Raw genomic sequence first — 27,631 nt, 5'->3', positions numbered from 1 at the left:
AGAAAGAAGATATGAAAAGACTTGGGTTTTTTTTTCAGATAGCATTGTGCCCTGATGTGTGAAGAGCAATGTTAGGGGAATATGAAGGTTTCTCCTTGTCTTGCAGAGGACGTTTTTATACTTGTTGCAATGCATATAATGAACAATGCTCCCATTTCAGGGAGGCTAAGTAGCCCTGGTTTTGGCTGGGCTAAGCTGGGGTGTTTGTAGACACCTAATTCCTCTTGCAGTAGAGCCAAAAGAGGGATGGTAGAAGCAAAAAGAAAGCTACTTTTTCATGTAGGCAATAAATTAATGAAGTCAGATCAAAAGCCACCTGCTTTAAGGTTCTGGACAAAATACTTTGCCTGATGCTGCGGCAGTCCCTGTCTTCATGCTTTTGCAGCTACTGGAGGCAGGTGAAGTTTTGGCAGCCCCCAACTGGAAATTGCTTGGCTTGTCGATGGTATGTGGAGCACAGCACTCACAGACTTTGCAACGTGACCTGTTATTCAGGTCGAAGTGCTCCTTCCAGCAAAAAAGTTAACTGGGGAGTGGGGGCTGGGGGCAACACATAGCACTGCTGCAGGCTTTTGCTACAGGTCTTCTATTGTGGTTTTTTGCTGGAATGAGTACCTCCAGACTAGATATCATGCAGATGCATCTGTCTGAATTGGTCTAGCCATGTATCTATCTCCTGGACTTGGAGCTACCTGGCACAGAAAGCATGGAGGTGAAATTGATGCAGCAATGGGTGCTGGAACTCACCTGAGAGGCTGTCTTTGGGAGGAATTCAGCCACAGTGAAGGCTGCTGCATGACATACTGCTAAAAGTTATTTGTTCTGTGCGGAAAGAAAAACACAAATCCCAAAACACAGAGATCGCTGCACTGAAGAAGTCAGAATGACCAAAGTATCGAGAGAAGATTCTGAGACACAGCTCACATTTCCTGAGCTATATGTGACTGTGTGGCTCTAGAAGACTGGAGGGTGATAGGGAAATCAAGTTTTTAGTAAATCAAGGACACTGTATATACAAACACTAAGTGCACCCTCTCTGCCCAGTTATGTTTATACTACTTCCTTATAAAATACTTGTTTTAATCTGCTAATATCCTCTTATCCTTTCCTGGTTGCAGCTCAAGACTTTTAAAAAGCTAAAAATCAGACTGTGGGTTGAGATTGCTTTAAGTTGATGCAAGTGCAGACTACTGCCAGGAAGGATGATGATGCATGACTCTGTTCCTTTCCCTTATGTTGGCACTATTATGTGTGCAGCTGCATAGTAAGATGGAGCTAAAATTTGCTCTGGGTTTTTCTGAGCTTTACTTTCAGTCTTGTTTTCACAGCATCCCTTGTGTCAAAACACACAGTTTTGGCTAGGAGGGGCTGGGAATAAGAGAGAGCTGCCGCCTTATCAGCAGCATGTACCCTAGATTTACTTAAAATAGCCGCCAGACTGCAGCTTTAGATTCTGCTTGGTCTCTGACCTGTGCTGAACAGATTGATGTTTCTTTTTCTATGGCTGTTCTGTCTGACTATCCCTCTAGGTAGTGTTTAGCTTCTGTTTTGCTAGGTCTGTGTTTCTTCATGACTTCATGCAGCTGTAGCGAATATAAGACCTGATTAAGTGTTTGGGCATTTAGTGCAAAAGCTGCATTTAAACCTATTCAGTATTTCAAATAGTTGGATTTTGAGGTGTTCCTGTGTTAGACTTCATGTTCAAGAAAGGGAGGTTTGATAGCTGGTGAAACTGCTAAGGTTATAATCATATACTTAAAGCATTTATAGCCTTGGCTATACTTTAGAGTCTTTTGACATAGAATTGTAACTAAGATAGCCACTTCCTTCAGATAAAAAGTAAAAAAATCTAAACACCTCTTTCCACAAATACTAATGTATATGCTCTTGCCTCTGTGGGTTTTTGTGGAAAAAGAATTTGTTGCATTACTAGCAACAGATGTCTGTTTGGAACTGACAGAAAAAGGCAGTAAGCAAAATCCAGTGCTAAGGGTTAAATGCTTTGTCAGTAATTCTTTCTTTCCTGAAAAGGATATTTCTGTCACCATGGTTCTGCCAGTAACTGTATGTCTAGAGCTTAGGGGTCTGAGTTGGCAAGAAACACTTTTCTGAATCTGAATTTATAGGACTTTCTCGAGCTATGCTGATATAAGTCAAGTATGTCAGATGTTGCAGCCAGAATGAGTAATGGCTCACAGCCTCTATTGTCCTCGATTTTATTATAATTTAAATAAGGTTGTTCTTGTGAACTTTGTAAATTTGATCTAATGAAAATGAATGATTTGCCTATTTGGAAAATTTCAGTAGACTGGCTGGCTGAGTCTGGAAATGACTGATGTGTAAAGGGCGTCTTGGTACCATCTTTAGAGCGGTACATAGTGGCCTGTGAATTGCAAATATACTTCATGCTGCTGATGGGCTGTAAAGAGATGGCCAAAAGATCACTGTCACACTTTTGTTATAGGTAACATGCGTGCAGTCCACAATTATACTTCAGACTGAAGTATTCCATTTGAAGACTGAAGACTTCAGACTGAAGTATTCCTTTTCATTCATTACTTCATTACAGCTAATAGTCAGCTGTTCGATAACAGAGACCTTAGATTGGATCTTGTACGCTACAAAGATGGGCCACCAAGTCCCCATGCATCTCATGTATATTGAACTTGTTCATATCACAGAATTACAAGCCTTTGAAACAGCTTGTGACTGTCTTCTGCCAGTATAGGTGTAAAAGGACAAAAAGCTGTTGAAGCCATAACTGAAATCGCTGTCTTCTGGAGAAGACTGAAAAGGATTCAGTAGACACAACTGGGAATCTTCTACTTTTGAAGCCTTTAATTTAGTTAATTGCTTAATCTGGATTATAAGAACCTTAATGGGGGATAGAATTAAGATTTCATACCTGTTTGGGCTGAGGGACGAGTGTCCTTCTGCCTGTCTACCACAGGTCACTTGGAATGCTTTCAATTGAAAAAGTAAGAATAACAAATTCTTTAGTACTTGTGTGGACCGTTTATCAAGGACATGCAAATCACAGCTACTGATACTGTTTAATTACATGCTTTTGTTTGAAGTTTGCTTTACAGGTTTCTTTTTGGATCCAAAAAATTTTTAGAAGGAAGCAGTTTCTCCCATGTTTATAACTGGGCATTCAGACTGTTTTTTTTCTTGCCTTTTATCTGAACCTGATAGGAATTACTCTTAACACTGTCAACACCCTACCATTGTTACACAGAGATTTCAGATTTGGGAACAAATCTAGTCCAGCTATTTAATAGTGAATAGCCAGTAGTTTAAAGTGATCTAAGCATAAATGAATGCACAAACCAATGTGAATACTGTGAATACCAGGTTGGGGGTTTTTTTCTGGAAGGTAAATCCTGGCTTACGTGTCAATCACATTTGCTTAATTCACAAGGGTATCTTTTTAAGTGTCAGTTCTGTAAATTCATTCAGAAATCTGAAAGTCAACCTGTATGTTTTTATGGTAGAGTCAGAATGCTTTAAATAAGATTAAAACCTGACCTACAGGTGTTTGAAAAGAAGGGCAGAACTTGGCCTTAGAGATAAAGCTTAGTTAATGTTCTGATAATCACTTCTGTAGCTCCGGCTCTAATGGCTAAACTCAACTTTGATGGCTAAATCACCTGGCTAAGGATGTAAATCAGGCTTTTGTCTTTCAGACAAGGCCTGTCCTTGAACAGAGCTACGAGCTTAGATGGCCGCTGTAGCGAGGAGGTACAGAGTGCTGTGAATTGGTTAACACTTTTGATGAATTCAGTATTCAGTATAATATATGAATACTGCTTTGTGAATAATATTCCAGTGACAGAGTAATGGCAATACTATATAAAAAATGAAAACTTTGTAACTTTGAACTTCATTGCTAAGACAGTGCTCTGCAGTGAATAGTTTTTGTGGCCAGACTAGATCTTTAGTAAGAAACTTGTGAAGAAACATGGAAAGGGTACTAAATGCTTATTTTTGAACCTCAAGTTGGGTCTGTTGAGTTCCATGACACAATGCTCCTACATTCAAAAAATTATTTAAGATAAAAGTTACTTACATAAATAGTTCTACGTAAGCTTAATACCTATCTGTTCTCCTTCAGTGGTGTCATTGCTATTTAAAAACCATCTTTTTGCCACAAGCGTAAAAGAAAGTAGGAAAATGTGGTCATATTTTTCTTTATTTTTACAGGGTAACTTACAGCTGCTGCAGAGCTGCCTGGCAGTGTTAAATGGTGACACATAAGCTACGCTCCGTCCTCCCAGTAACAAGGGCTGCCCTCCTCTGGATTTTGTTTTCATGACTTTAAATAGGCATTTACAGTTCCCGGGAGAAAACGTTTGACAAAGTGCACATAAGCAAGCTCCTTCTTTCAAAAGAATTAAAACAAACACCTGAAAGTAGCTCCAGAAGCAACAGCATACTTGTTATACATACATATTCATGTTTATTTAATCATTATATGCTTTCATTGTTCAGAAACCAAATGCTCTGTTTTTGTGAAAATAGCCAATATAATTATGTTCATGTTATGAATACTATGATATGGCTGCCGATCTTATTTACCTTTGTAAGTAATTTCTGAATTTCACCATTTGAAGCACATTGTTCAAATGGCCTAAATATTACCATTAGATATTTGAATATTGTTACTATAATGGCATTGTATACACTGTCTTAGTTTTTTTCCATGTACTGATATCAAGAAACTTAATCTTTTTTTCAATTGTGAACATTTCTTAGAAATTTTGGAGAACTTTGTGTAACCTTTATAACTATGATTTAAAAAGAAAAGCAAATGCATTAGTATGTTTGCCTTAACTTGTAGACTAATCCAATTATTGTAAAATAAACCATGAAATCGATGATTTTTCTAAAATTATGCAGACATTGTATCATCTATAAGCATAATATTTTCTAGTAAATCAGATTAATTTAATTAGCTTTTTCTCTATTCATCCTGTAAAACCATTGAGTAAGTATTGGATTGGTCTGACACTAAATACTTGCCTGGTAATTTTTCACTTGCATTCTCAGGTTTATCCGTTTGCCTATCCGTTTGTCTGTGACTTTCCTATCCAGTGTACTTAAATTGTTTTGAGCTTGGTGGCTGACTCTGCAGTTTCTTTGGCAGAAATGCTTTTCAGAGAACTTCCTGGGTTTCCTTCCAGAAAAGGGAAATAAAGTAGCAGAAGGGAGTTCAGAAAGTGCATAAAATATCAATGAAAGCTAATACTGCCCCACTTTGATACAGATAGAAGCTTTGCTTCAGAAAATAAGAAGTAAAGGTATCCACAATAAAGAAATGCCTGAAAAGGATCTCATTCTGCTAGCTGGACTTAAAACTTAGAGCTATGAATCCAATTTATTTGTTGTATTGCTTTGTCTCTCTTACTTGAACCATGAAACTTTTCCAAGAGGTGCTGTTCTGTTGTGTAATTTCAGGATGTCATAAAATTAGGCTTTACTTGGTGAATTGCTTTTCACAGTGGGATTGCTGCTTTACACGGGTTTGTAGACCTTCAATAGAGCAGCAGAATTTGGGGTGAATGGGCTGTTTGGAGATGCAGATCAATGTAAGTCCATGTCTCTGCGATTACGGACTGCCTGTACTGCTGCAGAGGCGTGTGGTTTGTTCTGTTGTTTTTTTTTTTTTCCTCAAACAGGGTGAATTGCACAGTGTAGTATACTTACCCTGCCGCCTTGCACATCAGAACATTTCGAAGGCAGAGAAGTTTCTTAGCTGAACATGCTGTTTGCATTGTGCGTTGAGTTGCACACGCATAGCCTCAGACTTTGATTACCAGTGCCCAATGGCTATTAGCAACTCATGTAGCGTATCTTCCAGCAATGGCTACTACAGTAATACTGTGCTGTTCATCTTCCAGATATAACAGGTATAATTCCTAAGGAACTCATCTATAAATAGACTATAAGGGACAAAGATTACAATGTATATACAGTTAACAAAATTGTAAATATTTTAAGTAGGATGTGGGAACAGTTTTTAGATTAGTCCTCACTGTTCAGTGTTACTAGCGCATTAAATTTTTTTCAAGCCTCTTGGTATTGGGTGTGTCTCTTAAAGCTCTAACCCCTGGCTCTGTAGCGGTGAAGAAAAATGTTTAAAACGTGACCCGAGGACTTGCAACTCCAAGGGAAAAAGGAAGAGCCCCGGGCGGCCGGGACCCACCTCGGCACCGGCGGCGGGAGCGCAGGGGCCGGCGGGTCTGCCGGGCCGCGCCGCCGCCCTCCGCCCCCCTCGGCGGACCGGCGGCGGGGCTGCCCGGCAGCCGCTGGGGCCTCGCCGCGGGCTGGGCCGGGACGAGGCGGCGGGGGGCGTCTTCCCCCGGCGAGGGCGGAGGCCCGGGGCGGGAGGGGCTCGGCCGCCGGAAGCCGGCGGGGCGCCCGGAAGCGGCCGGGCCCGGGCTGGCTGCGGCAGCGGGCGGGCCGCCGAGCGCCGCCATGAGCTGCCTGCGGGAGGAGGACGACCCGTACGTGGTGGAGGAGCCCAGCGACGAGGAGCGAGCGCTCAGCAGGTGCTGGAGAGCCCCCGCCGCGGGCGGGCCCAGGGCGGCTTGTCGCTGCCCTGCCTGAAGCGGGCGGGCCGGGGGGGCTCCGTCCCGGCGGCAGCGGGCCGCCGCTTCGCTCCGCTCCCCGCTGTCGGCTGGCGTCTCCTGGCCGGGGTCCGGGGAGGCTCCGCGGGGTCCGGCGGGGCGGCGGGCCCGGGTGCTGGGCTCCGCGGGCGGCGAGGCTCCCTCACGGCCCCGGGCGCTGGGCCGGGCCGGGCCGGGCTGCAGGGTGCCGCGCGGGGGTTGCAGGAGGATCGCTTCGCAACAGCCGCGGCGATTTTCTTCCGTGAAACCGGCGTATTTACGTTTCTAACCCTACAAACGGCAGCATGTAAACAGATCTCTGCTCCTGCACGGAGCCTCGCTGACCAGAGCTGCAGAGGCGTCGCGGCAGGCCGCAGCCAGTCAGCTGAAGCTCCTTTGCATTAAAACCAGAGTTTTCACACCCACAAGCTAATAAAACATTTTAATAAATACACTTCCCATAAATAAACGGATAAGTGCTTCCTAATGCTTCCACACAATTCGGATGTTCGTTCTCCAAATGACTCAGTCAATGTTTTAAGCTGGTTATCATAATTAGTCGTGTAACGCTTAAATATTTGTAGCTCAGAAGATGAGGTGGATGTGCTCTTACATGGCACTCCTGACCAGAAGCGGAAGCTGATACGGGAGTGCCTGACTGGGGAGAGCGAGTCTTCCAGTGACGATGAGTTCCAAAAGGAGATGGAAGCGGAGCTGAACACCACCATGAGGACTATGGAAGGCAAATGGAAATCACCAGAAACAGGTAAATTGCATTTACCAGCTGCTCGCGTATAAAATTGTGAGTTAAGCGGTGTCCGGTTAAGGTATGAAGTTAGCGTATTATTCTTGTGGCTAGAGATGTGTGTGGTGACAGTCGAGTGCCATTTGAAGCCTATGGAAAATCTTAAAATGGCTGATTGCCTCTGCAGAAATGGTCACCAGGTGCCACTTCAGTGAATGCCTCTGTTTCATCTTTCCTAAGACTTCGATTTTGGTGTTTCTGAACTTTTGATTTCCTGCTTTGATATGATTTCTCTTTGTTGGATCAGTCCCCTTTTTTCTAGTTTTCTCTTTGATTTCTCTTTGTTTTCAGTTGTTCTTTCATATGTATTTAGAAACCTCTTGAGCAGGTTGTGGTCTCTTGTACTTTGTCTAGTGGCTCCGGGTGGCTATCAAGATTTGGAGCCCTTTCTTGAAGAAAGGAATAGTATATGGTAGATTGAAATCCCAAATCAGTTGGGGGAAAAAGTCGGGAAAAATATTAATCTCTTCCTCCCTTACCTGCTTATAATTGTTACATCAAATAGTAAAACTATATTAAAAGATCTGTGTGTTCTGGAGTTTGTGTACTATGGGTGCAAGAGATGGATTGCTTTGGCATTTGAAGAGCATATGTTCTTTTTACCTATTACAAAACACCTAGTGAAGTGTTCTTAATTTCCTGGAGAATCAATGTAGTATTCACTTTAACATAGGGACTTCACTCTGCATTCAGCGAGTTTATTAGTTTCATGTGTGTTAGTGGGGAAATCTGATCTTTAGGTTTTGGTTGTGCAATTAAGATGTAGCGATATTTATACCAGCACATCCATCCAGCACAGAATAGGATTTTTGGTGCAGACCAGCTCTGACAGATATGCTTGGCAATTCATTTAGGTTGTTTTTGAACTTCTGTGGCCCTGAAATTTTGGGGGATATCTTCAGTGAATTTTATTGTAATCAAAGTTTGTGAAACAATGTGCCACACCTGTATTCCTTTCGCATGACTGAAGATTTGTGGAGTGTCTGACGTTATGTGGATTATATAGGGCAGAGGCAGGCATATTTGATGTGGTGTCCTCTATGCCTAAAGGGAACGTACCTTGGGAGAAACTTTCCTTTGAACTGTACCTGAGGTTCATCTCAGAGGGAGTGAGCAGCTTTGCTCTGAGAGTGCATCTGTAAATGAAATAAAACAAGCAATGTGGATGATCAGGATGTGGGAATAAATTGGGAGAGCTGTTACTTAACATACCCAGGTAAAGTAGAGCACTTCTGGATAGAGTAACTTGGAAACCTAGGTTTGTTCTGCGCTGTATACTTGCTGTCCTTTTGGTGGGGTGTTCTTACCACTTCTCTCTCTAATTTCACACACAGGTACTTCCTCAAGTACTGGGCAGACGGGACCTGCCACCACTTCAAAATACTATGATGACATTTACTTTGATTCTGATTCAGAGGATGAAGATAAAATAGGTAAATGGCCAAGGAGAGCAGAGAGGAGGACATCTTTACAGTAGCACTCTCTTTCTCAGATCCTGTAGAATCCTCTTGGGGGCCAAGGGGCTGTTCCTGAAGGCGGCCTTTTGGGGGGAATTACCAGCCTATATCGTCTCAATGTAGTTCCTGCAACTTTATGATGTATCCCAATGTATGTAAGATGCATTAATGCTTTGGGGTGGTGCATTTGGAAGAGAGATGAGCTAGACCTTTATGTTTTAGTTTAGATTTATTGTGAGTATGGAAAAGGAAAACTGAAAAACTGATACTTTGATTATTTAAGTAGCGAATCATCATATGTCTGATGGATGTAACACGTGCTTGCACAAATCTTTCCAGTTACACAGGATGTCCGGAAAAATAGAAAACATCAACAACGTCGGATTCTTTCCAATGATGAACTGTTATATGACCCAGAAGAAGACAGTAGAGACCAAGCGTGGGTAGACTCACAGAGGAGGGGGTAAGAGACCATAAATATTTGAATTGTAGGATGCTTAACGTAAACTCAAAAATTTAAATGAAAATGGTGAATATAGAGAAAAAGCCTATGCTGTCAAGTCCATGCAGTGAAAATATTTTTTATTTAGAATTTACAGCATATGAAACTTAAAAGCCTGTAAAATTTTTATGTGTATGTAATGGAAGCTGAGTCTTCAAAATTACACAATTCTAAAACTTGCAATTTTTTAAAATCAAGACTTCCTAGTTCTGTAAGCTAGTTTTGTCTGTAGATTTCATCTAAATAACTCTGCTGTGGATGAAGAGGTTGTGAGATACTTTGATTGCTAAATTAATATCTGTTCCTGCTAAATATTGTATTTCTAGTTTTGGAAAACTTTGAATTTAGCAAGCCACAAAATGTTCAGATAAAACAGGAACAGCACAAAGCTGCTTTACTGAGGGTTTTTTGAAGGGTGAAGTAGAAAAATGGTTGTTGCAGCAGAAGTAAAATTCTACATGTAAATCTGTTGAAAAGGAAAATATTAATGCATGTTTCCTGCAGAGATTACACTTGAGATGCCAGCCTCATCAGAGGAGAGGGTTATTAGGCACAAATTCTCATGCCAGATGTATTTGTCTCACCAAATGAAAATTCTCTGTATAAAGTAAATGAAAAGATACTGGTATGTGTTTTTCCCCTGTTTGTTTATTTATGTGCTTTGAGTTACTGAAAAAGGTGTCCAGAAGGAGCCAAATATTAATTGGTGTATTTCAATATAAAAAAGGTTTGACAGTTGAATTGATATGCCCGACAGTAAGGGCACGTAATTTCACTTTTTGTCTCTCCTTCCTCCTTTCTTGAATCGGTAGGTACCGTAATCAAAGAAGAGTGCTGCAGCAGCAGCAGCAGACAAAACCTTCAGCTGTTCCAAACAGTGATGCTGTTTTGAATTGCCCTGCTTGCATGACAACGTTATGCCTGGACTGCCAGAGGTAATTAGTGACCAATAAGGGGTCTTTTTGTAATGTCTTTTTTTCGGTCAGCTGTATTTTTAGTGTATTCAATTTGATCAATTGATTTTATCAATTCTGTCTTGCAAGGTGGCACTAATAAAGAGAAGGCAGGTGTATATGAATCAGATTTAGGGCTGAATGCTAGTTTGTAAGAATGATGGTCAGTTTAACCTGCAACATGGAGATGACGAAGAACAGGGTAGAACTTTAGCATAGTGGAGAAGGTAAACTATTTTAAAAAAATAATAATTCATGGAGTCTAAAAAGATTTTTTTTAATATATAAATATGTTGGCTTGATGTTTAGAGGAATAACATTATTCCAGGTTATTTTTGTGTAAAAGTGCCTTGTTTAGGGGAGGATTAAGCAAAATCAAGATAGTGTATTCTTACTTGGTTTGAGTCTTAGCGGTTGTGGTTTTGAGTATAGTTACATTTAAAAGTGCCTGGAAAGCATTTAGGTGAGAATCTGTAGTGTGTTTGGCAGCTCTCCAGTGTCTGACTGCACTGCAAACCTAGTTAGTACTGCTAACTCGTGCTAAGGAGAGGGCTCTTGAACTGGGACTAAAGGAGAAAGAAATCTTGTGAAATGAGGAATAAACTACCTCTCATTTATTGAGTATTTTTGGTGATTGAGGTTGAAATTCCACAGCGGCCGAAAATCATTTAAGTACTGGGTGCTGTTTCTGACTCTCTTCCCTTTGCAGGCTCTGGTACTCCTTGACCCTGTTCTATAGTTAAGTATTTAAATTTGCTAAGCTGACAGAAAATGGTCCATTTTTATTGTCAGACTCGTCTTTTGTGGGTTTAATAAACTGGAATAGCTCAGCACAGCGTTATACAAGCAGTAAAGCCAGCAGAAGTCGATAGGACTTCTGCAGCCACCTGTTACATTGGTTTAGGCTGCTGTAAAACTGCAGCCTGAGGGCCAGTGTGTTGATTGAACTGAACTGCAGCCCTGAATTTTGCTACATACTCCAGCTATGCAGTTGTTACACTGATGACAGCTGAAAATACATTTTCTATTTTATTATAGACATGCTTTTTCAAGTGTGATGTGTCAATGTTTGTTATTTATAAATAAGGAATTTCAGGCTTGCAAGACATTTTAGGATATAAATGCCAGTAGTTGAGTCATTTGCACTTGCAACTTCACGATCTTTTGCCTATCATCAGCTATACGTAGCAATGCATAATTCTGTAGTTCCAATACCATTGTACTCTGGGGTGTTTATTTCAGGAAGAACCAGCGTGTTTTTAAAAATGCCATAAAAACAAGACAGATGGCCCCAATTCTATTTTTTTATGATTTTTGTAGTTGTGACTTTTGTTCTGTTTATAAAACTTCATATTTATTTGGCTTTCAGCCCTTTGGCATGGTACTTCCTATCTTTAATCCCATTTCCAGTGATGATAACCGATTTCTTAGCAGCAGAGTTTTACCAATGGTATGACCTGCGTTTTCTCCCCTTCTCCGTAGACATGAATCTTACAAAACACAATATAGAGCAATGTTTGTGATGAACTGCATTGTTAACAAAGAGGAAATTCTGAAATACAGAAAGAAGCTAAAGAAAAGAAGTAAGAAAATGAAGCACAGCAAAGAAACTACCTGTGTACAATCAAATCAAGAAGAGGAGGAAGTGTATCATCCAGTATTATGTACTGAATGCTCAACTGAAGTGGCAGTAATGGATAAAGATGAAGTTTTCCACTTCTTCAATGTTCTAGCCAGCCACTGCTAATGTGCAAAAGCAGGGGAAAAAAATCCTGCGCTGTTTTAGGACTGTGTGAAGTATCAGAAATGCAGGCATGTTAGCCTTCTTTAAATATAGTCTTGAAATGTACATTTTCATCAGAGAACTTTATAATGGTTGGATTTTTGCAAAGCTTACGAAAGGAATACAGTTAACTGCATGCATTTGAGAGCAATATTCTTTCACACTGTCAGGTGGTTGCGTCATTGAGGATTTAAAATTTTGTAAATATGATGTAAGATCTGTGTATTATGATCGTTCCCTGTATATATACTATCCATTATCTCACCATGTATTAGAACTGCTGCTTAGAATAAATACTATATAGTAACTGGTTCTCCATAGCTGCATTGGTCATTTCTATGGCACGTGGTAAACAACTCTCAGTCAGGATGCTGGGCTGCTTTAGGCTGGTATTGGTAGATTTGCACACAGGTAGGTTTGATAAACCAAATTTTCATTATATTTGGGGGTTTGGCCCATTAAGATCTCAAAAATGGAAACTTTTATTTATACAGAGTGGAAGATTAGCTTCTATCAAGTTTGCTGGCATGAATCATTCTGGCATGGATCATTTAAATCAACATATTAATGCTTAGAAATACAGTTAAGAGTTTTTAATGTAAATATGTGTATGAAGAAAATACTGGAGTGTTTTTTCTGTTGTCCTTTTTCCTTACAATGACACATTTTAAGAAGAAATTTATGGTCAGATCTATGACCATAGAGCTAATTTGTATGCTTTTTCTGTTTCTTTAGTACGTTTACAACTTCTTTATGGAAGCATAAAGAGCTTCTGCTACTTGATATTTAGACTTCTTGCTTAGTCTATGAAGCTGCTGCAATGTTAACAATGGATCCTTCCCTCTCTTCCTCCAGGCGTGCTCCCAAGAAGTGAACTCTTGGTTTTTATTAGTAAGTAACGTCTCCTCTTTATAGCCTGATATTTAACATTTCACTTTGAAGAAGGGTCTGTCTGAAAAAAATCTCATCTTTATGCTTTTGCTTTTAATAGTACTAGGAATAATTTGTTATATGTGCTTTGAGGAATTGTCAGAAATATTTAAACTTAGGAGGTAGGAACCTGAAGAACATACTTCTTTTGTGCCTCAGATTATAATAAAATCTTGTGACTCTTTGGTTACCTTTTGTAGTCCCTGGTGCTGTATTTTACTCATCTACACACACTCATTCTACACAGTGTTACATGAGATGAGGAAAAAAAAAAAGTTGGTTCTTCTGTCAGGATTACATGAGGAAAACATTGACTTACTGTTTTGGAGTCAGCAGAAGCTTAACCTCTGCTTGATGAAGTAGAGAACTGTTGAGGCAGCTGCTGAGCACTTGGTTGGCTAGTACGGTATACCTTCCTCTGCACGTGCAACCTACCATCAAAATTGAGCCATACTTGTTTTGAGGCTTGGGATCTGCCTGAGATAAGATCTCAATCTCATCTTTGCTACCTGCAGTCAGACTGATTAGTGGAGTGTCTGACTTGCATATTGATAGCTATGGGATCATCTAAAGTGGGATAAATTGTTACTGTGTGCCATGAGCCAGGAGGTGTGTATGGAAAATTCTGAACGTACAAAGAACTGTTTCTTCTTAGTAGAAGTGTGGAGGAGCAGATGTGATAGAGGATATAGTCTGTCCTGTAGGGCCTGCTGGCCTCGATGTAGCTGTCTTCACATTCCAGGTGAAGCGCAAAGGCTCTGTGTGGCACCAGGTTAAGGGTATTTGCACTGAGCTACTGGAAACATGAGCATGTGGGAATGTAATTCAAGGGCTCAAGTGTCGATGTGGGTGGTAGCAGGAGGAAAAACAGGTGATGGCAGTCCCTAAGCAGGGGTAGAATGGAGCTGCTGACAGAGGGGAAACTGTACAGAGGAATACTGTCAATTTTCTTAAGGGGCTAACTAGCAAAAAAGGTCTCGTAAGTATGCACCACGCTGAAAAGGTGTAAGGGGCCTGGGCACCACCTGGTGGGTTAGGGCAGATGTAGCAGGAGATTTTGAAGCTGGCATGCCTCTTGACAGTACCTTTCCTCTCATATCAGGTACTTTCTTCCTGCTGCTTCTTGCTTATCACTTGAATTGCAGAGCTTCGTTAGGAAGCGTAGGAGCAGGCAGGCCTGGCACATGGTTGCCCCATGTTGATAACATTCTTGCAGCTTTGAATGGGAGTAATGCCTTTAGTTGCGCTGAATGCCTCACTTGTCCTTGAACTTTGGACTTGTTTATATAGCAGAGAGGCTTACATGATTACCACCACTTTTTCAAGCAGCAACACCAACACAAGACTCCTCCAGCAGCACTTGCAACATGCAACAGTGGTCTTGGATAGGGACAACAGCTCCTGTAGCCAGTTGTGTGTGGGTATTAGTTGTGTGAATGCTCTCATTTCTTCTTCTTGTGCTGAAATAAATCTGCATAGATAAAATGTGTCTAAATGTCTTCTGGTTGAATTAAATCCCTTTTCAGATTCTGCCACACAAACCAGTACAGTCTTCAGTTGTCTCTGCCAGCCGGTTTTCTTTTTCAGTTATCTCCTGGTACTGTAGTTGTATTTTGCATCTGTGTAAATAATTCATATGTGCATCCTCCTGCGACTGTATTTCCTCATTTTTCATTGTACTAATAGCACAGGTGAAGGTAGGGGCGGGGTGGCTGCAAGAACAGAATCACACCGCTCTGATATAACCGCAAATTGATTTACTAAGCAGGGTGAGTATTGTGGGGCGATACCCGTTTCTAATCTACGGTGTGCACACTTGGCGTGCGAGGTCCTGGCTGGTGGCCTGGCCCTGGTGCCTAGTGGTTGCACCTCATGCTCCGCTTAGTCATGGTGCCTGATTATTGCGTACGTCCCCTTCCAGCAGGCTTTCAACTAGTGCCTTCTAAACTAGATTGCCAGTATAAGCTGCCAACAGTCGTGCAGTCCCAGGCCAATCTCTCGGATTTTCTCCTTACCTTAGGCCAATTAGCAGTCAGGGCAGAGGCGTTCCGCACCCTCTGGTTTCTGGCCCCAGGTGCCTTAGGGAAGTGCAAAGTTAGCAACAGTTACAGTAAACAGTTGATTTATTGCCTCTTTATTTTTCCCATTCATACGGGATTAATCTAGTCAGAGTCGGCCCATGTTAAGGTCTCATTTATGAGCTATGTTTTTGGGTGGGCTTTACCCTCTAACAACTGAAGACACTGAAGACTCCTGCAGAGCATTTTTAACATACTTCCCGTGGGCCCTGCCGAGCACAGTCTTCGGGACTTCCGCAATTCGCAGGACATCAATGTAGATTAAATAGGATGAGAGAACATAGGCTGCAGCACCATCTCCTAGGTATGACTCAGACCGGCCGTTTACTCCAGGTTCACTGTCAGCCACGTAATTTAATGGGATCGGACGCAAACTGGCACGCACGGCCGGATTTTAACGTTCTGCAGGGTACGGCGCTGTCGGTGTGCTGGTGCGTGCCTCCGCCATGCCCTGGCATCCAGCGCTGGATGGAGGCTTGCCGTGGATATGCAGCGAAGCGCTGCCGGCCTGCGGCCCGCAGGCCCCGCCGCCTCCATTTCGGGGGGCAGCGGCCGCCCGGGCGCGGGGCGGGGCCGGGCGCGGCGGCGGCGGCGGCGGCGGCGGCGGCGGCGGCGGCGGCGGCGGGAGGGCGGGCCCCGGGCTGCCCCCGCCCCCCGTCTCCGCTCGGCCTGGGCCCGGCGCAGGGCCGCTGGCGGGCGGGGAGAGCGCGGGGCGCGCCATGGCGCTGGGCTCGGCCTGGAAGCAGATGTCGTGGCTGTACTACCAGTACCTGCTGATCACCGCGCTCTACATGCTGGAGCCCTGGGAGCGCACCGTCTTCAGTATCCTTCTGCTGGCCGGACCCTGCCCGCGGGGCCTGGCGGGGCGGGCGTGTGTGTGCGCGGCGTTGGGCGGCCGGGGGGCTGCCCTCCCCCTGCCGCGCTGTGCCCGGCGGCGGCTCCGGGGCCGCCCCGAGGCCGCCGGGCGGCTGTGGCGGCCCCGCCGGCCCGGCCGCCGCCTCCCCGGCGGATGCGGTGCCAGGCGGGCGACCCGGTGCCGGGGAAGCGCCTGGGCCGTGGCCGTGCTGTGGGCGGGTGGCCGCCGGCGGGGTTTTTTTGGGGGTGAGGGCCGAGGGGCGGCGGGAGGAGAGCCGGGCCGGCCGGGCGGGGCCGTGCCGGGGGGCAGCTGGCCTGGGGCGCCGAGCGCGGCCGGTGCCCGCGGCGGGCGGGCGAGCGGCAGCCTCCGCCCGGGACCGGGGCTTGTCCCCTCCTCGCAGGCAGGGGCTAGAGCTCCTCACCTTCACAGGCTAACGTGCTGCCCAAGTTTGGGAATAATCCTCGTGCTGGTGATCCACATCCTGTCACTGGGCGTCTAGCAATTTATGCTCGGGCTTAAGTTTATATTTTGAAGTTATTTCTCCTTTAATTTTTCTTCTGTAGAGTTATGGTAGTTCTTTCTGCTGTCTTTTGCACTGAAATCTCAAGCTTTCTGTTAAGCACAGGTGTCTTTCATGAATTCTTTTGTATTTTTGCCTAGTGGAAAGTAAATGCATGCTGCAAAACCTTGCAAGCTTACGTTTTCATGTTGCTTTGTCATATGATTTTTATTAGATGAGTATTTAATCCTCGAGCTGGTAAGTTTGCTTGGCTCTTTTGGAGTGGAAGAACTTGATAGATGTGAAGGTATCTGTATAAAGACTATTTATAGGTTTGCTTCTTTACCCAGCCCTTTCATACAGGCAGTTTTCACTTAAGTGTGGCTGTTTTGATCTTGACTTAAAATGATGTCTCATATGAATGACCCTGAGCCATCTCCAATTAATGTTGAGAGGCAAAGAGAAATTAACTAAGACATTAACAAAGAGAAGGGTGTAAGGAGTAGTGAGAAGCTGCTTTTACTGAGATACTGGTCAATTTTTTAAAGGAACTCACATTTGTTATATAAAAGTGGTTGCCAAAGTTACAGCTGTGCAATCAGACATTCTTTTTTTCCTGTGTAAAGTCAGTAGAAGTGGAGATAACTTGCTATTTCTCTTTTCTGGTATTTACAGACTTACTGTGCACAATTGTTTAGATAGGGGTTCTTACCTTCAAAATGTTGTGTTCCTTGCTAACATACCTTCCTCTTTTTACGCCATGTCTGTATCACTGAGGAAACTTCATCTTTGCTTTCCCTGCAGTTATATTAGTCATGAGTATTTTTTTTCTTTTGTGTTAGCCATGCAGCTTTTTAACTTGTGCAAAATATTTAAGTAAATGAAAGTGTGTGTGCACGTTTACTTTTATAAAACGCTCATATTGCAGTGACGTAATAGCCACTTAGCTTACAAAGGTCATGAGTGGCACAAGTATTGCTTGCGATCTCGGGTCAGCAAAACGTTTTTTTATCCTCAAACTGGACGCTTTCGCCGTAGGTGGGCCAGGTGTGCCCGGTGCTGTACAGATGCGGTGCAGGTGCAGCAGCGGCCTTGGGAGCTAATGATGTGTGGCTCTGCTGCGTGTCTCGCTGCTGCTTGTGCTCCGGAATCAGAAGTGAGCGCTGATACGGAAACATGGATTTATGAGTCGACCTTCATTTTAGTATCTCTTACTGTATAATCTTCAGGGACTAAAAATACACCAAGCAGCTAGTACACTCTAATAAGCGCAACTAATACCTCTGCTCTGCCACAGGGAAGTCGGTCATAGAGCATTTGTTACATGCGTGCTGTGGTGACTTGATTTCTCGAAGACGCAGAGCATGCGCGGCTCCTCTGGTTTCACCCGTGGAAACCGAGTACTGCTGTCCAGTGTTATCATGCTTGTTAATCTCTAGTGCTTTTTATAGTGTTTCTGTCTAAGTTTACTGAATCTCTGCAGGTAGTTGGATGAAATCAACAGGTTATTATTAATTTCAAGTCCTTTTGAATTTCTGAAACCTTAAACTTTGAATGGCATAATCTTTCAGTAATCTGATGCCATAATTTCTGTAGATAAAGCTTCAAGAACCTTAGAGCTCGACAAAAGTCCAATTGTACATATACATTGTAAGCTATCGTCTCACTTCTCTATATAAGTTTTACAAAAGGTGCCTGTTAGGAGTTCAACTAATAAAGCGGTCATCATAAGATTGTTTAGCAGATAGCTTCACGTGAAGCTTGTTTTGCAGTGTGATCTGCTATAGTAAAGTACTAATGAGTGTCTGTTTAAGTACAGAACTTGACTCGAAGCCGTGCTGATGCTCTGAGACTGTGAGCGAAATAGAAAGGTGCATGTCACCATGTTACTCATACTTTTCGCTCCCCCAGCGGTTTCTTTTTCCTAAGTACTGCCAAAGAATACATAAATTGAGCTGCTTGCCCATGAGGAAGGGTCTGAGCGTGACATGCACATGGAGAAATGATCCAAATATTGTAATGACTTAAAGCATAGAGGACACTGGCAGCTAGAAATGGATTTGAGGTTTCCTGACTTTATTACAGTTAACAGTACAACTTTCACACCAGATGTGTTTTGTGCATCATAAATTAAATCTATTAGGTCATACTATTCCAAGAAGTTGAGGTCAGCATCTAATGCTGTCTGCTTAAAAATGAGTAGGTGATCCACAAATAAGAACTCTTATTCAGTACAGCTACTCATATTATTGTGTTTTTGGTTTGGTTTGGTTTTTTGTGATGGTTGACTTCTTTCTGCTTGGCTGAATGGGGCTGGCTTCTGCAAGACTTGCTTAACACCGAGGAAAATGCATGTAAAAACTTGTACGTTCTCAGTGCCCATTTTCTGTTCCTTGTTCACCCTTCCCACACTTTGGCCTGTCCTCTTGTGTCCATGACAAGGCAGTGGATAACTTGCAAGGCATCCTTCCGTAATTCAGCTAATTGCTCCTACCGGTGTTCTAGTTTTCAGTGTTCAGTTGGTTCTTCCTGTAGCTGTAATTGCTGAATACAGTTGAACCTGTCTGATTTAAAAATGTAATGTTATAAGATAGTTACCAGGAAAGTTTTAATGCTATAGTTACGTGATGTCTGATGCACTTTCTACAAATGCTTTTTTCCTCAACTGTAATTCAGATTCCATGCTAGTTTCCATTGTTGGAATGGCACTGTACACGGGCTATGTGTTCATGCCTCAGCACATCATGGCAATACTACACTACTTTGAAATTGTGCAGTGATGAAGAAAGTATTTTCAAGAAGTAATCGGGCTCTGAAATCTGGTCTACAAAGAAGAATGAACCTCTTAGTTTTAACAAGACTTCTACCAATGTCAGAAAGACACAATTATGACTCTGAAGACTAGGAAACGAGATATGTAGAGCAGGGACGTGAGATGTCCCCTATGTTGTGTTCATTCCTTTTAATTTTACAAGATATGCCCTTGTATAGTAGTTTTGTCTACTTTAACATTGTGATTGTACTTTGATATCAGTATTTTCTTAACTTTGTGACAGTTTCAATATTGCACTGTGAAAGCTTTTCTTAATTGTAATTTTGAGTAAATCTTAATTGCCTTCTATTTTTAATCGGAAAGTCATCTTATTAAATGGGGCTTAAAGCTTTTGCTATTGTATGGTATGTATTTGCCTGGATATTTCTATTAATGCGTTTTGTAAGAAAATACATCTAGATTCATATTAGAGACATGGATATATTCGTCTAACCCTATTTACAAAAGTTAGTTTGTATGACTGAACTCAGGTGTACTGTTTGCTGTCCAGACTTTGTTCAACAGTATATTTGTGTGTATCACCTAAATTTGGAATTAGCAATTATTTCAAGTTTCTGTATTCCACCGGTTGGAGGAGGGTGGGGGAGATGAGGCATTGAGGCGGAGTGAAGACTGCATTCGTTATGTTTGGAGTAGTGCTGTGGTTCTGGGCTTTATCTAGTGGGGGGAAAAAAGGACTTTTCTTTACTGACATAGGCCCACATAAGGCTTTGGGATAGCACTTTAAATCAACCCTGTTTTTCTAGCTACCAATTCAATTGTACTTTTACAGGATGCTTTATTATGTTCCAATGGTTATGGTTTCTGCTAATTTTCACTCAACAGTGTAACTATGTCTAGGTTTTAAAGGGGTTTTCTATTGCTGCTAGTGTTCCAAACATGTTCTCGCTACAAACGACCAAAACATAGGGGTTTAAATGGACTTGAGTTACAACTACAGCAATAAGTAGCTGAATACTTGGCTGAAGTCCTGTCTTTTTTTTTAATAGGGATTTTTTTCAGTTTTGTATTCTGAAATGTAAGATGGTGACAACCTAACTTTCCTAAGTGGAGGATTTTTTTGTTGTTGTTGTTTAAAAAATAAAAGTTTAAAAGCAGAGCTTTGATGCAAAACTTTCTTTGAGAAGTTAATGTGTTTCTGAATGCTGCTTGCTTTTCTCAGAACTTTGCAAAAGGCGAAAAATGATACTTGACCAAAGAATTGTGATTTTAATGGCCTGGTAATAACAGGTACTGTTATATCTTTTATGCAACTTCTACTGAAATCAGGAACTATACCTAAGTTGTACAACTAAATTGTTGTCTTTTAGGTTTATTTAATTTTCTCAAATGCACACTCACGAGAAAAGAGTGTTTTTTTCCCCCCTGTATTTAAGAACTTAATGTGTATTTGATTAAAAACTCCGTTGTCGTCTTGGAGCTATGAACAGTGGGCCTCAAACTTCTTAGGTGAACCGTAGCTTTACTGAAGTTGGTAGGAGTCTCCTACTAAATTAGTGCCTTTGCTTATTAATAACTGGCTATCTAAACATAGGTAGGTTTTTGGGGTGGTGGGGTGGTTTTTTTTTTTTTAATGTATCCAGAGTTGTATGTGAGTATTTTAAGTATATATGGAGATAACGATAAGTTAACATACTCTTTTTGAAGTAATGTAGCATAAATTCCTGCTGTCCATGGATTAAACTGGTACTGTGATGTTTTCTTGCGAACTACTACCGTGATTGATACACATCTACTGCTGAGAAAGGGAGTTAGTTGTGTGGGGGGGAGGAAAAAGCCCTCCTGTGCAGTGGCATTAGGAATGTTAAGCATGATTTTTAATTGTGAAAGGTTTTATAAAAGGGCTTTGGTATACCGACTTTTATTAGCTGTCTGCTTTTTGTTGAGAAAAAAAGAGTAACCATACTCTCCAGTCACTTGCGTTATGTTGGAGTGGGCTTGATCGATACCATACTTGAATTCAGTTTGCTAATTTGAGTACAGCCTTTTTCGGCATTTGTTTTTTTAATTATAAATCAAGAATCTCATAGTCTTGGACTGTTCTTTTAGATTCCGGATGCTTTGTTAAAGATGGAATAATGTCATTAATAAAATACTATATGTTACTAGAGTTTGAATTTCTAGAAGAAAGTTTCTGCAACGTGTCCTTTTCATAAAGTTGATCTAGTGAAAAGATGGTTCAAAGGGTGATAATTATGAAGCAGAGTAAGTTTTCTCTTTTAAAGTAAGGGTATTGGTAGGGATTTAATTAATCATTAAATTTGAATAATAAATGAATCATAAGGCTGCCAAGTTGTTTTCCCACTGCAGTCTACTTTATTGTCATGTTAGTTGTGGGATCATATCCTCCTTGTTATAGAACCGTAAGCTTTTTCTGTGCAAGCTGGAGGTTGAAGGCAGTTTAAATACCATTTGGAGGCAGCTGGTCAATTATGCTTCTGTTTAAACAGGGTGATAATAATTGAGCCATCAGTAATTTAGATAAAGTTGGAAAAAATAATTGTGAGAAATGAGGAAAAAAAAAAATCTGAGAGCCCTACAAGTGGCTTTACGTTAGTCTTTTAGTAGTAATAGCTTTTGGGGTTTAGATTGAGTCATCAGAAATAAGCGTTTAAAAATGCATGAACTGTTACAGCACAACTGATAATACCAGCTCCATCAGCCATCCCCTGCCTGAGGCTGGCAAGAGGTGCGGCCGGGCCATCCCGCCCGGGTGGGATGACTTGCTGTGCTCGTCGCCCTGGCAGGAGCCCGCGTAGCCTGTGGCCGGGGTGGCTTCCAGAGCCGGCTCTGCAGGAGTACCTTGGCTGACACGAGGGCTGGGTGCTGTAGAAACAGTAATTAAAAACCTTTGCAGTAGGAGCTGCCATAACCGAAAGAGGAAACCGAGGCATAGTATTGCAGAAAGTCAGTCTGGAGCCAGAAACGGATCCAGGACGTGTGTGTATGTATGTATGTCCTGGACCAGTTACATTTATGTGTATGTATATATATCCCCCTGGACCAGTTACATTTATGTGTATGTATATATATCCCCCGTTTATTTCTTGTGTGTGTGTGTGTATATATATGCATGTGTATATATATATATGCATATATATATATATAAAACCTGTTTATTTCTTGTCAGAAATTATTACGTAGCAATTAGTTTGGAGACAGAGGCTGTTGGTTGGTTGTTGGGTTTTTTTCTGGTTTCTTATCTGCCCTGTGAGGAAAACACCAGAGAATCCTAAATCGAGACTTTCTTGGCAAAATTTAGCAAGAAAACCATTTGTTTGTGGATTTGTGTAAATATTCAATATTAAAAAGAAATAGGTGTGAAAGGAGCATAGCACTGTAAAGGTGAACCTTGTGTCAGATGTGCATTGTATTACTGCCAATTGGTGCAGCTGGTATGATGTTGTGAAGCGTTGCCCGTTTCATTCGGGTGCAGTAATGAAGTGTGCATTATAAGTACTGAAGAAAGGGTACCTGCTGTTGGCTAATAACAAATAAAGGTTATATTGAGGTGAAGAGACACAACTTGAAGAGATCTGATACCGTGGGATTAGTGTGCTGTGCACAAAGCTGTGGAGACAGCAGCCATCCTCTGAAATATCAGAGCAGAATACTCTGGAGTTGGAACCCCAATAAAGGTTTTCAGTGCCAGAAGTTCCTTTCACCTGCTAATTTGCCCATGTTTTCTACAACTGCTATTGTAGGAAAACAGTTTCTTCCCCTCTTATCCTGACACCAGTGGGTTGTTTTTTGCTTTTTAAAGACAAAAGCATGAAGCTTTCCATGTGGTTTGCATTGTTTCTCTGTTTGATCTGCTGGGTCAGCCTTAAACTGCAGTCATCACTGAGCACAATAGCCGCTGTTTTTTCTGCTTTTTGTTTGTGTAATGATGGTTTAAGGAGAAAATGAGGCATCGTAGTCCGGAGCTGGATCCAACTTCCTCTCCGTGTGATGGGGAGAGACGAAATTCTAGATCTGATCTAGATCCCAGTGTGGGATTTCAGCAGGAACCCCTCTGCTTTTTGTAACCTTCAGTATATCATCACAAGATCCTCAATCCATCTAAACTATCATTGCATGATCAAAGACTAAGAAATTATGAATATCCACTCTCCCTGAGGGTTTAGCTGGATAACAGTTGAACAGGCCTTGATGTAAACCTGATTCAAACGCTGATCCGATTTCTAAAGTATTAAAGTTGAGCTTTTTCTTCACAATAATTTTGCAATGGCAGCAGTGTCTATCTCGAATGTTACAAGTACTTACGGTTAAATAAAATGGGGAATTACATTACACAATACCTTATCACTAAATGTTTAACACAATGTACAAAAGCTGGGAGGTGGCCTTGGCTGAAAGTCAGCCTGTGCCGAGGTTCCGTTGCTGCTGCACCTCTTTGCAGCGCTGTGTGGATTCAGTGAGCCATCTAGCATGTGAGCTTAACAGAATTTGTCTTACCTGTGAATGGACTTCTTGTCGTATTAAAAAAACCCCAACGACCCCAAAACCAAACTAAGGCACTGGCTAGCACTTTATTTTGTAGGTAGTACTGCTTATTTTAATAATGAATAAGATGATGATATACATGTGCAATTTATAAGCTGCATCTGTTTATGGATCAGGTATTTAGACGTTATAATATGAATGTACAGAAGCATGCTTTATTTTGGAAAGAGCCCTGTCAAGTATTGGAGACTCTTGTTTTATACTTACAACAGTTCCCTATGTTTTGCTGTTGCTAAGATTTGTGGCCCCAGAAGCTTATAACTCCTTGGCATTTTGGAGTCTGTTAAAGAGATTCCACTTTCATGTGTAGAGAAGACCCTCTGTTAACGGCATTCTTCATTCTGGAGGAATTTTTAAATGAGTTACAGTGATTCTAATCTAAAATTGGTTCATTATGTAAAATCAAAGGGAAGGTGCGTACAGTGGAATTGATAGCAAAGAAGAGAGACTAGAAATGAAAATTTTGTTTGTCTTTGGACAAACGACAGGATGAACTGAGGAATGAAAATTCTTTTACAAAGCCTCTGGTTTCTGTGAAACTTAAACATTTATGAAATGGGATTTTCTGATGTTTTGAAAAATGTAGGAGTTATTTCCCTCAACAGAAAGCGTAGCCTTGGTTTTCAAATTTGAAGCTGATACCTGTGCTAAACCCCAAAACTTACTAGGCAAAAGAAGGTAAATATTTCCTGTAAATATAACAGTTACCAAGCTAGGAGCTTTACATTACAGAAGAGTTGGTTTAAGGGGTGACAGTACTGCCATGGTAATACGACTGCATATTTAGACTGTGTGGTTGGAATGTGTGGACCCATGGTTTCACCTGGGTGGGAGATCCTTCATGCCATAAAGGCACCTGCTAGCACTGGTAGGATGTCACGGTGATTTATTTATTTATTTAAAGGTTTGGAGTGATGGTGTTTGGGATTAGAGACTGAATAATCATCCTAAAGGTTTTACCCTTGTATCTTGTGTTACGTAAACGGATGTTTTGATGAAATAAACTGATGGAAAACCCTGCGGCCTCGACACCTGTCTTAAGCTAGACAGATAATCGTGGAGCCGTAATCGCTAAATTGGATGTAGGATGTGCCAGTTGCAGACAGATAATCATGGAGCAGTAATCGCTAAATTGGATATATGACGTGCCAATTGAAGCTACAGACCAAACTTAAGCTTGGAAAAGATGGTGTGTCTGTGCAGGGAACAGCCATCCTCGTGTTGGCAGGATCATGGTGGTGATCTTGTGTCACAGCCTGTTACGGGCTGAAACGCGCTTTTATACGTTAAGACTTTTTTTTTTTTTCTCCCTTTGGTTGGCCTTTCTTAACCTTGAAGGGCGTGTCTGCGTACAGTATCAATCTTGTCACAGCAATAAGTTTCATTATGCTGGATTAGGTTGAGGGTGTTTTAATGGTGAAAAGTTGACTAATTTCATAGGTGTCTCTTCTAGTCTTTATTGCTTGAGTTTTGGAAATGAAGCATGTGATTAATAAACAGCTTACTACTATCTTCCCACAAAAAATGATTCATAGTATTTCTTTTATTTAATCCTATTGAAGAGGTTATCCAGATAATGTTTGAGGAAGAAGCCCAAGATTCAATTTATAGTTGTAGCCAGTTGCTTTCTCATTAAAACTGATAGTTCTTGGATGTGAATCTTCATAAGCCTGAATGTTCCTGTACAAACTCCCTGCTTAAGATCTGTCTGATAGTTGGAACTAACAGATGATCAACACTTCACTAATATTCATACAGTTACAACATCGTGTCTGATGCATCTGGTTTTTATTCATACTCATACCTGCAGGTGGAATTGTCTTGGCATATCTTGCATTTTGGACTCCCTGCAATTTGAGACAGACAGCTTATCTCGGGCCCATATTTCACGATGACAAGAAGACATACTACGTAGCCCCCAAAAGAATCTTTTGGGAAAAAAATTGGCTTGGCAATGACTGATCTTATTTGTCTTTTCTGTGAAGTTCGTTTGCTTGTTTTGGGCCTGCCTAGGGAGAACAACTAAGTATGATCACGTAAGGATTTAAACCAAAAATCCTCTGGCCAAGGTTCGTGTTCCTCTCCTCTCCCTGTAATGACTAGCTGTTGTCCTTTCTTCCATTTGGATTGTTTTTCTGTCAAGTTGTTCCTGCTTCATATACTTCAAAAAGCAAGAAATTGATGCCTCGGAATAAGTTTTTCAGTGTTGCTATTTAATGCACACCGGTAAGGTTATGAAATTCTGGAAGACATCTTTGCCTAATATTCTTGCTGGCATAATAGGATTGTGCTATCAGATCATCTGAGGAGTTACCCAAAGGCACACTTGCTCTGAATTTGAGTATCTAGTTACAGGTGCCAGACTCATGACAGCTTGTTCTTTTGCTTATGTTACATTACTGGCTCAAAACTAACATTTTGGAGAGAAAGCCCCTGTATTGCATGCCAGGACCCAAGAAGTTTATATGCTTGAGTGAGTAATACTTGCTGAGTTTTAATCAGAATTATCAGATAGTTCCCAAACTCAGGATTCAATTAGTGGGTGATTATATGAAATTATATGAATTATATGAAATTTCTTGGTCATTAACCATGCTTCAGAAAAACATCTTCAACCCCCCCCCATGTGGTTGTAGAGTACTCCAGTAGGCTGGACAGAAAAGTAGTGTTCAGATCAAAGTGACTGAGGATAAAATGCGCAGTCTGTCTTAGACCACGGAAACAGGGACCGTATTCAGATGGTCTGCTGAACTCCTGTTATCTAATCAAATGGAAAGGTGGGCTCCACTGGAAACTGAGCAAGGAGCTACCTATACCCAGGGAACAGGAGACAACTTCTGTGGAAGCGAGGCTTTCTGGGTCGGGATGCAGCTGCAGGATATGCCTCCACAATGTGATTGTGCCTGATGCTGAGAGCCGAGAGTACTCTGCAGGAGGGCTTGTGCAACTTCTCTGGGTTTCCTTGGAAAGAGACTTATATTAAGCCATGCTTACGCTGAAAAGAATGAAAGTGTTTGCGAGGAATCCTGAACAAGCTGAAGGACGCAGAGATGCTAGCTCTCGCCTCTGCGCTGTGCTGCATGGCGTGAGGTGGACAGCCTTTAGACATCTGCATGACATCTTGGTTTTTGGTACTGCTTCTGCTAAATGTGATGTGCACATGTGAGCACAAATGTTCTGTCTTGTGCCTTTTGAAAATCATAAAGCTTGTTCAGATGAGCGGCAGGCGTAGTTCAAGCCTTTCATTCCTTCTTCTTTGTCCGGTGACTGCAATCTGGGGAGCAGATGCTACGCTGATTGGTCGTCTCTAAGTTGATTGATGATGGTAATATTTATTCCTTTTAAAGCCAACATATATGCATCCCATGATATACCAGTGTCATGGATGTCTCTACCTGCTGCAAGAAGCAGTCCTGTTGGGAAAACCTCTTTTGCCTGATATTTCAGCAATGTTTGAACTCTCCATACAGCTACTGATAAACCCATTGCATTGTGCATTAGAGTGGTTTCAACCGGTGTATACTTTCTCAAATAGTTTCAGGCCTAGATTAGAAGGACGGTAGATGTAAGAGGGAACATGGATAGGAGAAACAGAAATTGATCCACATCTGTTTTGTTTCACCTGCTGAGTTACCGCGTGTGTTTTGACAGTTGAGACTGGAGTTACCAAGGGTAAAGCACTGGGTTACAAAAACAAAGGAAAACAAGACATGGAAAGTAACACTGATGATGCTGTGGTGAGGGTCTGCTGTGACCTCCTGCCTATTAGGGTGAAGAGGGTGAATTTTTTTTTTTTGCAAAAGGCTTACTTCTATAAGCAA

The 27,631-nt window shown here is 41.8% G+C and overlaps 3 protein-coding genes across 3 annotated transcripts in view; all 3 read left to right on the top strand.

Moving 5' to 3' along the window:
- The window catches only part of SNX6 (sorting nexin 6), a 29,968-nt gene extending 23,891 nt beyond the window's left edge, over window positions 1-6,077 (top strand). Inside the window, exon 14 of the mRNA XM_050897829.1 lies at window positions 4,204-6,077. Coding sequence (XP_050753786.1) covers window positions 4,204-4,257 — 54 coding nt within the window. The 3' untranslated portion in view covers window positions 4,258-6,077. The remainder of the gene's footprint in view (window positions 1-4,203) is intronic.
- Window positions 6,078-6,469: 392 nt separating this feature from the next.
- EAPP (E2F associated phosphoprotein) lies at window positions 6,470-13,228 on the top strand. Its single transcript, XM_050898283.1, has 6 exons — window positions 6,470-6,551; window positions 7,193-7,374; window positions 8,748-8,846; window positions 9,210-9,333; window positions 10,185-10,307; window positions 11,808-13,228. The coding sequence occupies exons 1-6, from the start codon at window positions 6,478-6,480 to the stop codon at window positions 12,070-12,072; spliced, it is 867 nt and encodes a 288-aa protein (XP_050754240.1). The 5' UTR covers window positions 6,470-6,477; the 3' UTR covers window positions 12,073-13,228.
- A 2,599-nt stretch (window positions 13,229-15,827) lies between these two features.
- SPTSSA (serine palmitoyltransferase small subunit A) lies at window positions 15,828-20,403 on the top strand. Its single transcript, XM_050897358.1, has 2 exons — window positions 15,828-15,938; window positions 19,148-20,403. The coding sequence occupies exons 1-2, from the start codon at window positions 15,836-15,838 to the stop codon at window positions 19,249-19,251; spliced, it is 207 nt and encodes a 68-aa protein (XP_050753315.1). The 5' UTR covers window positions 15,828-15,835; the 3' UTR covers window positions 19,252-20,403.
- The last annotated feature ends 7,228 nt before the right edge of the window (window positions 20,404-27,631 follow it).

Source organism: Gymnogyps californianus, chromosome 5 (assembly GCF_018139145.2).
Source record: "Gymnogyps californianus isolate 813 chromosome 5, ASM1813914v2, whole genome shotgun sequence".
In the NCBI taxonomy this organism is placed as follows: Eukaryota; Metazoa; Chordata; class Aves; order Accipitriformes; family Cathartidae; genus Gymnogyps; species Gymnogyps californianus.
Note: the sequence above shows the minus strand (reverse complement) of the source record. Positions and strands in the feature narration are given on the sequence as shown.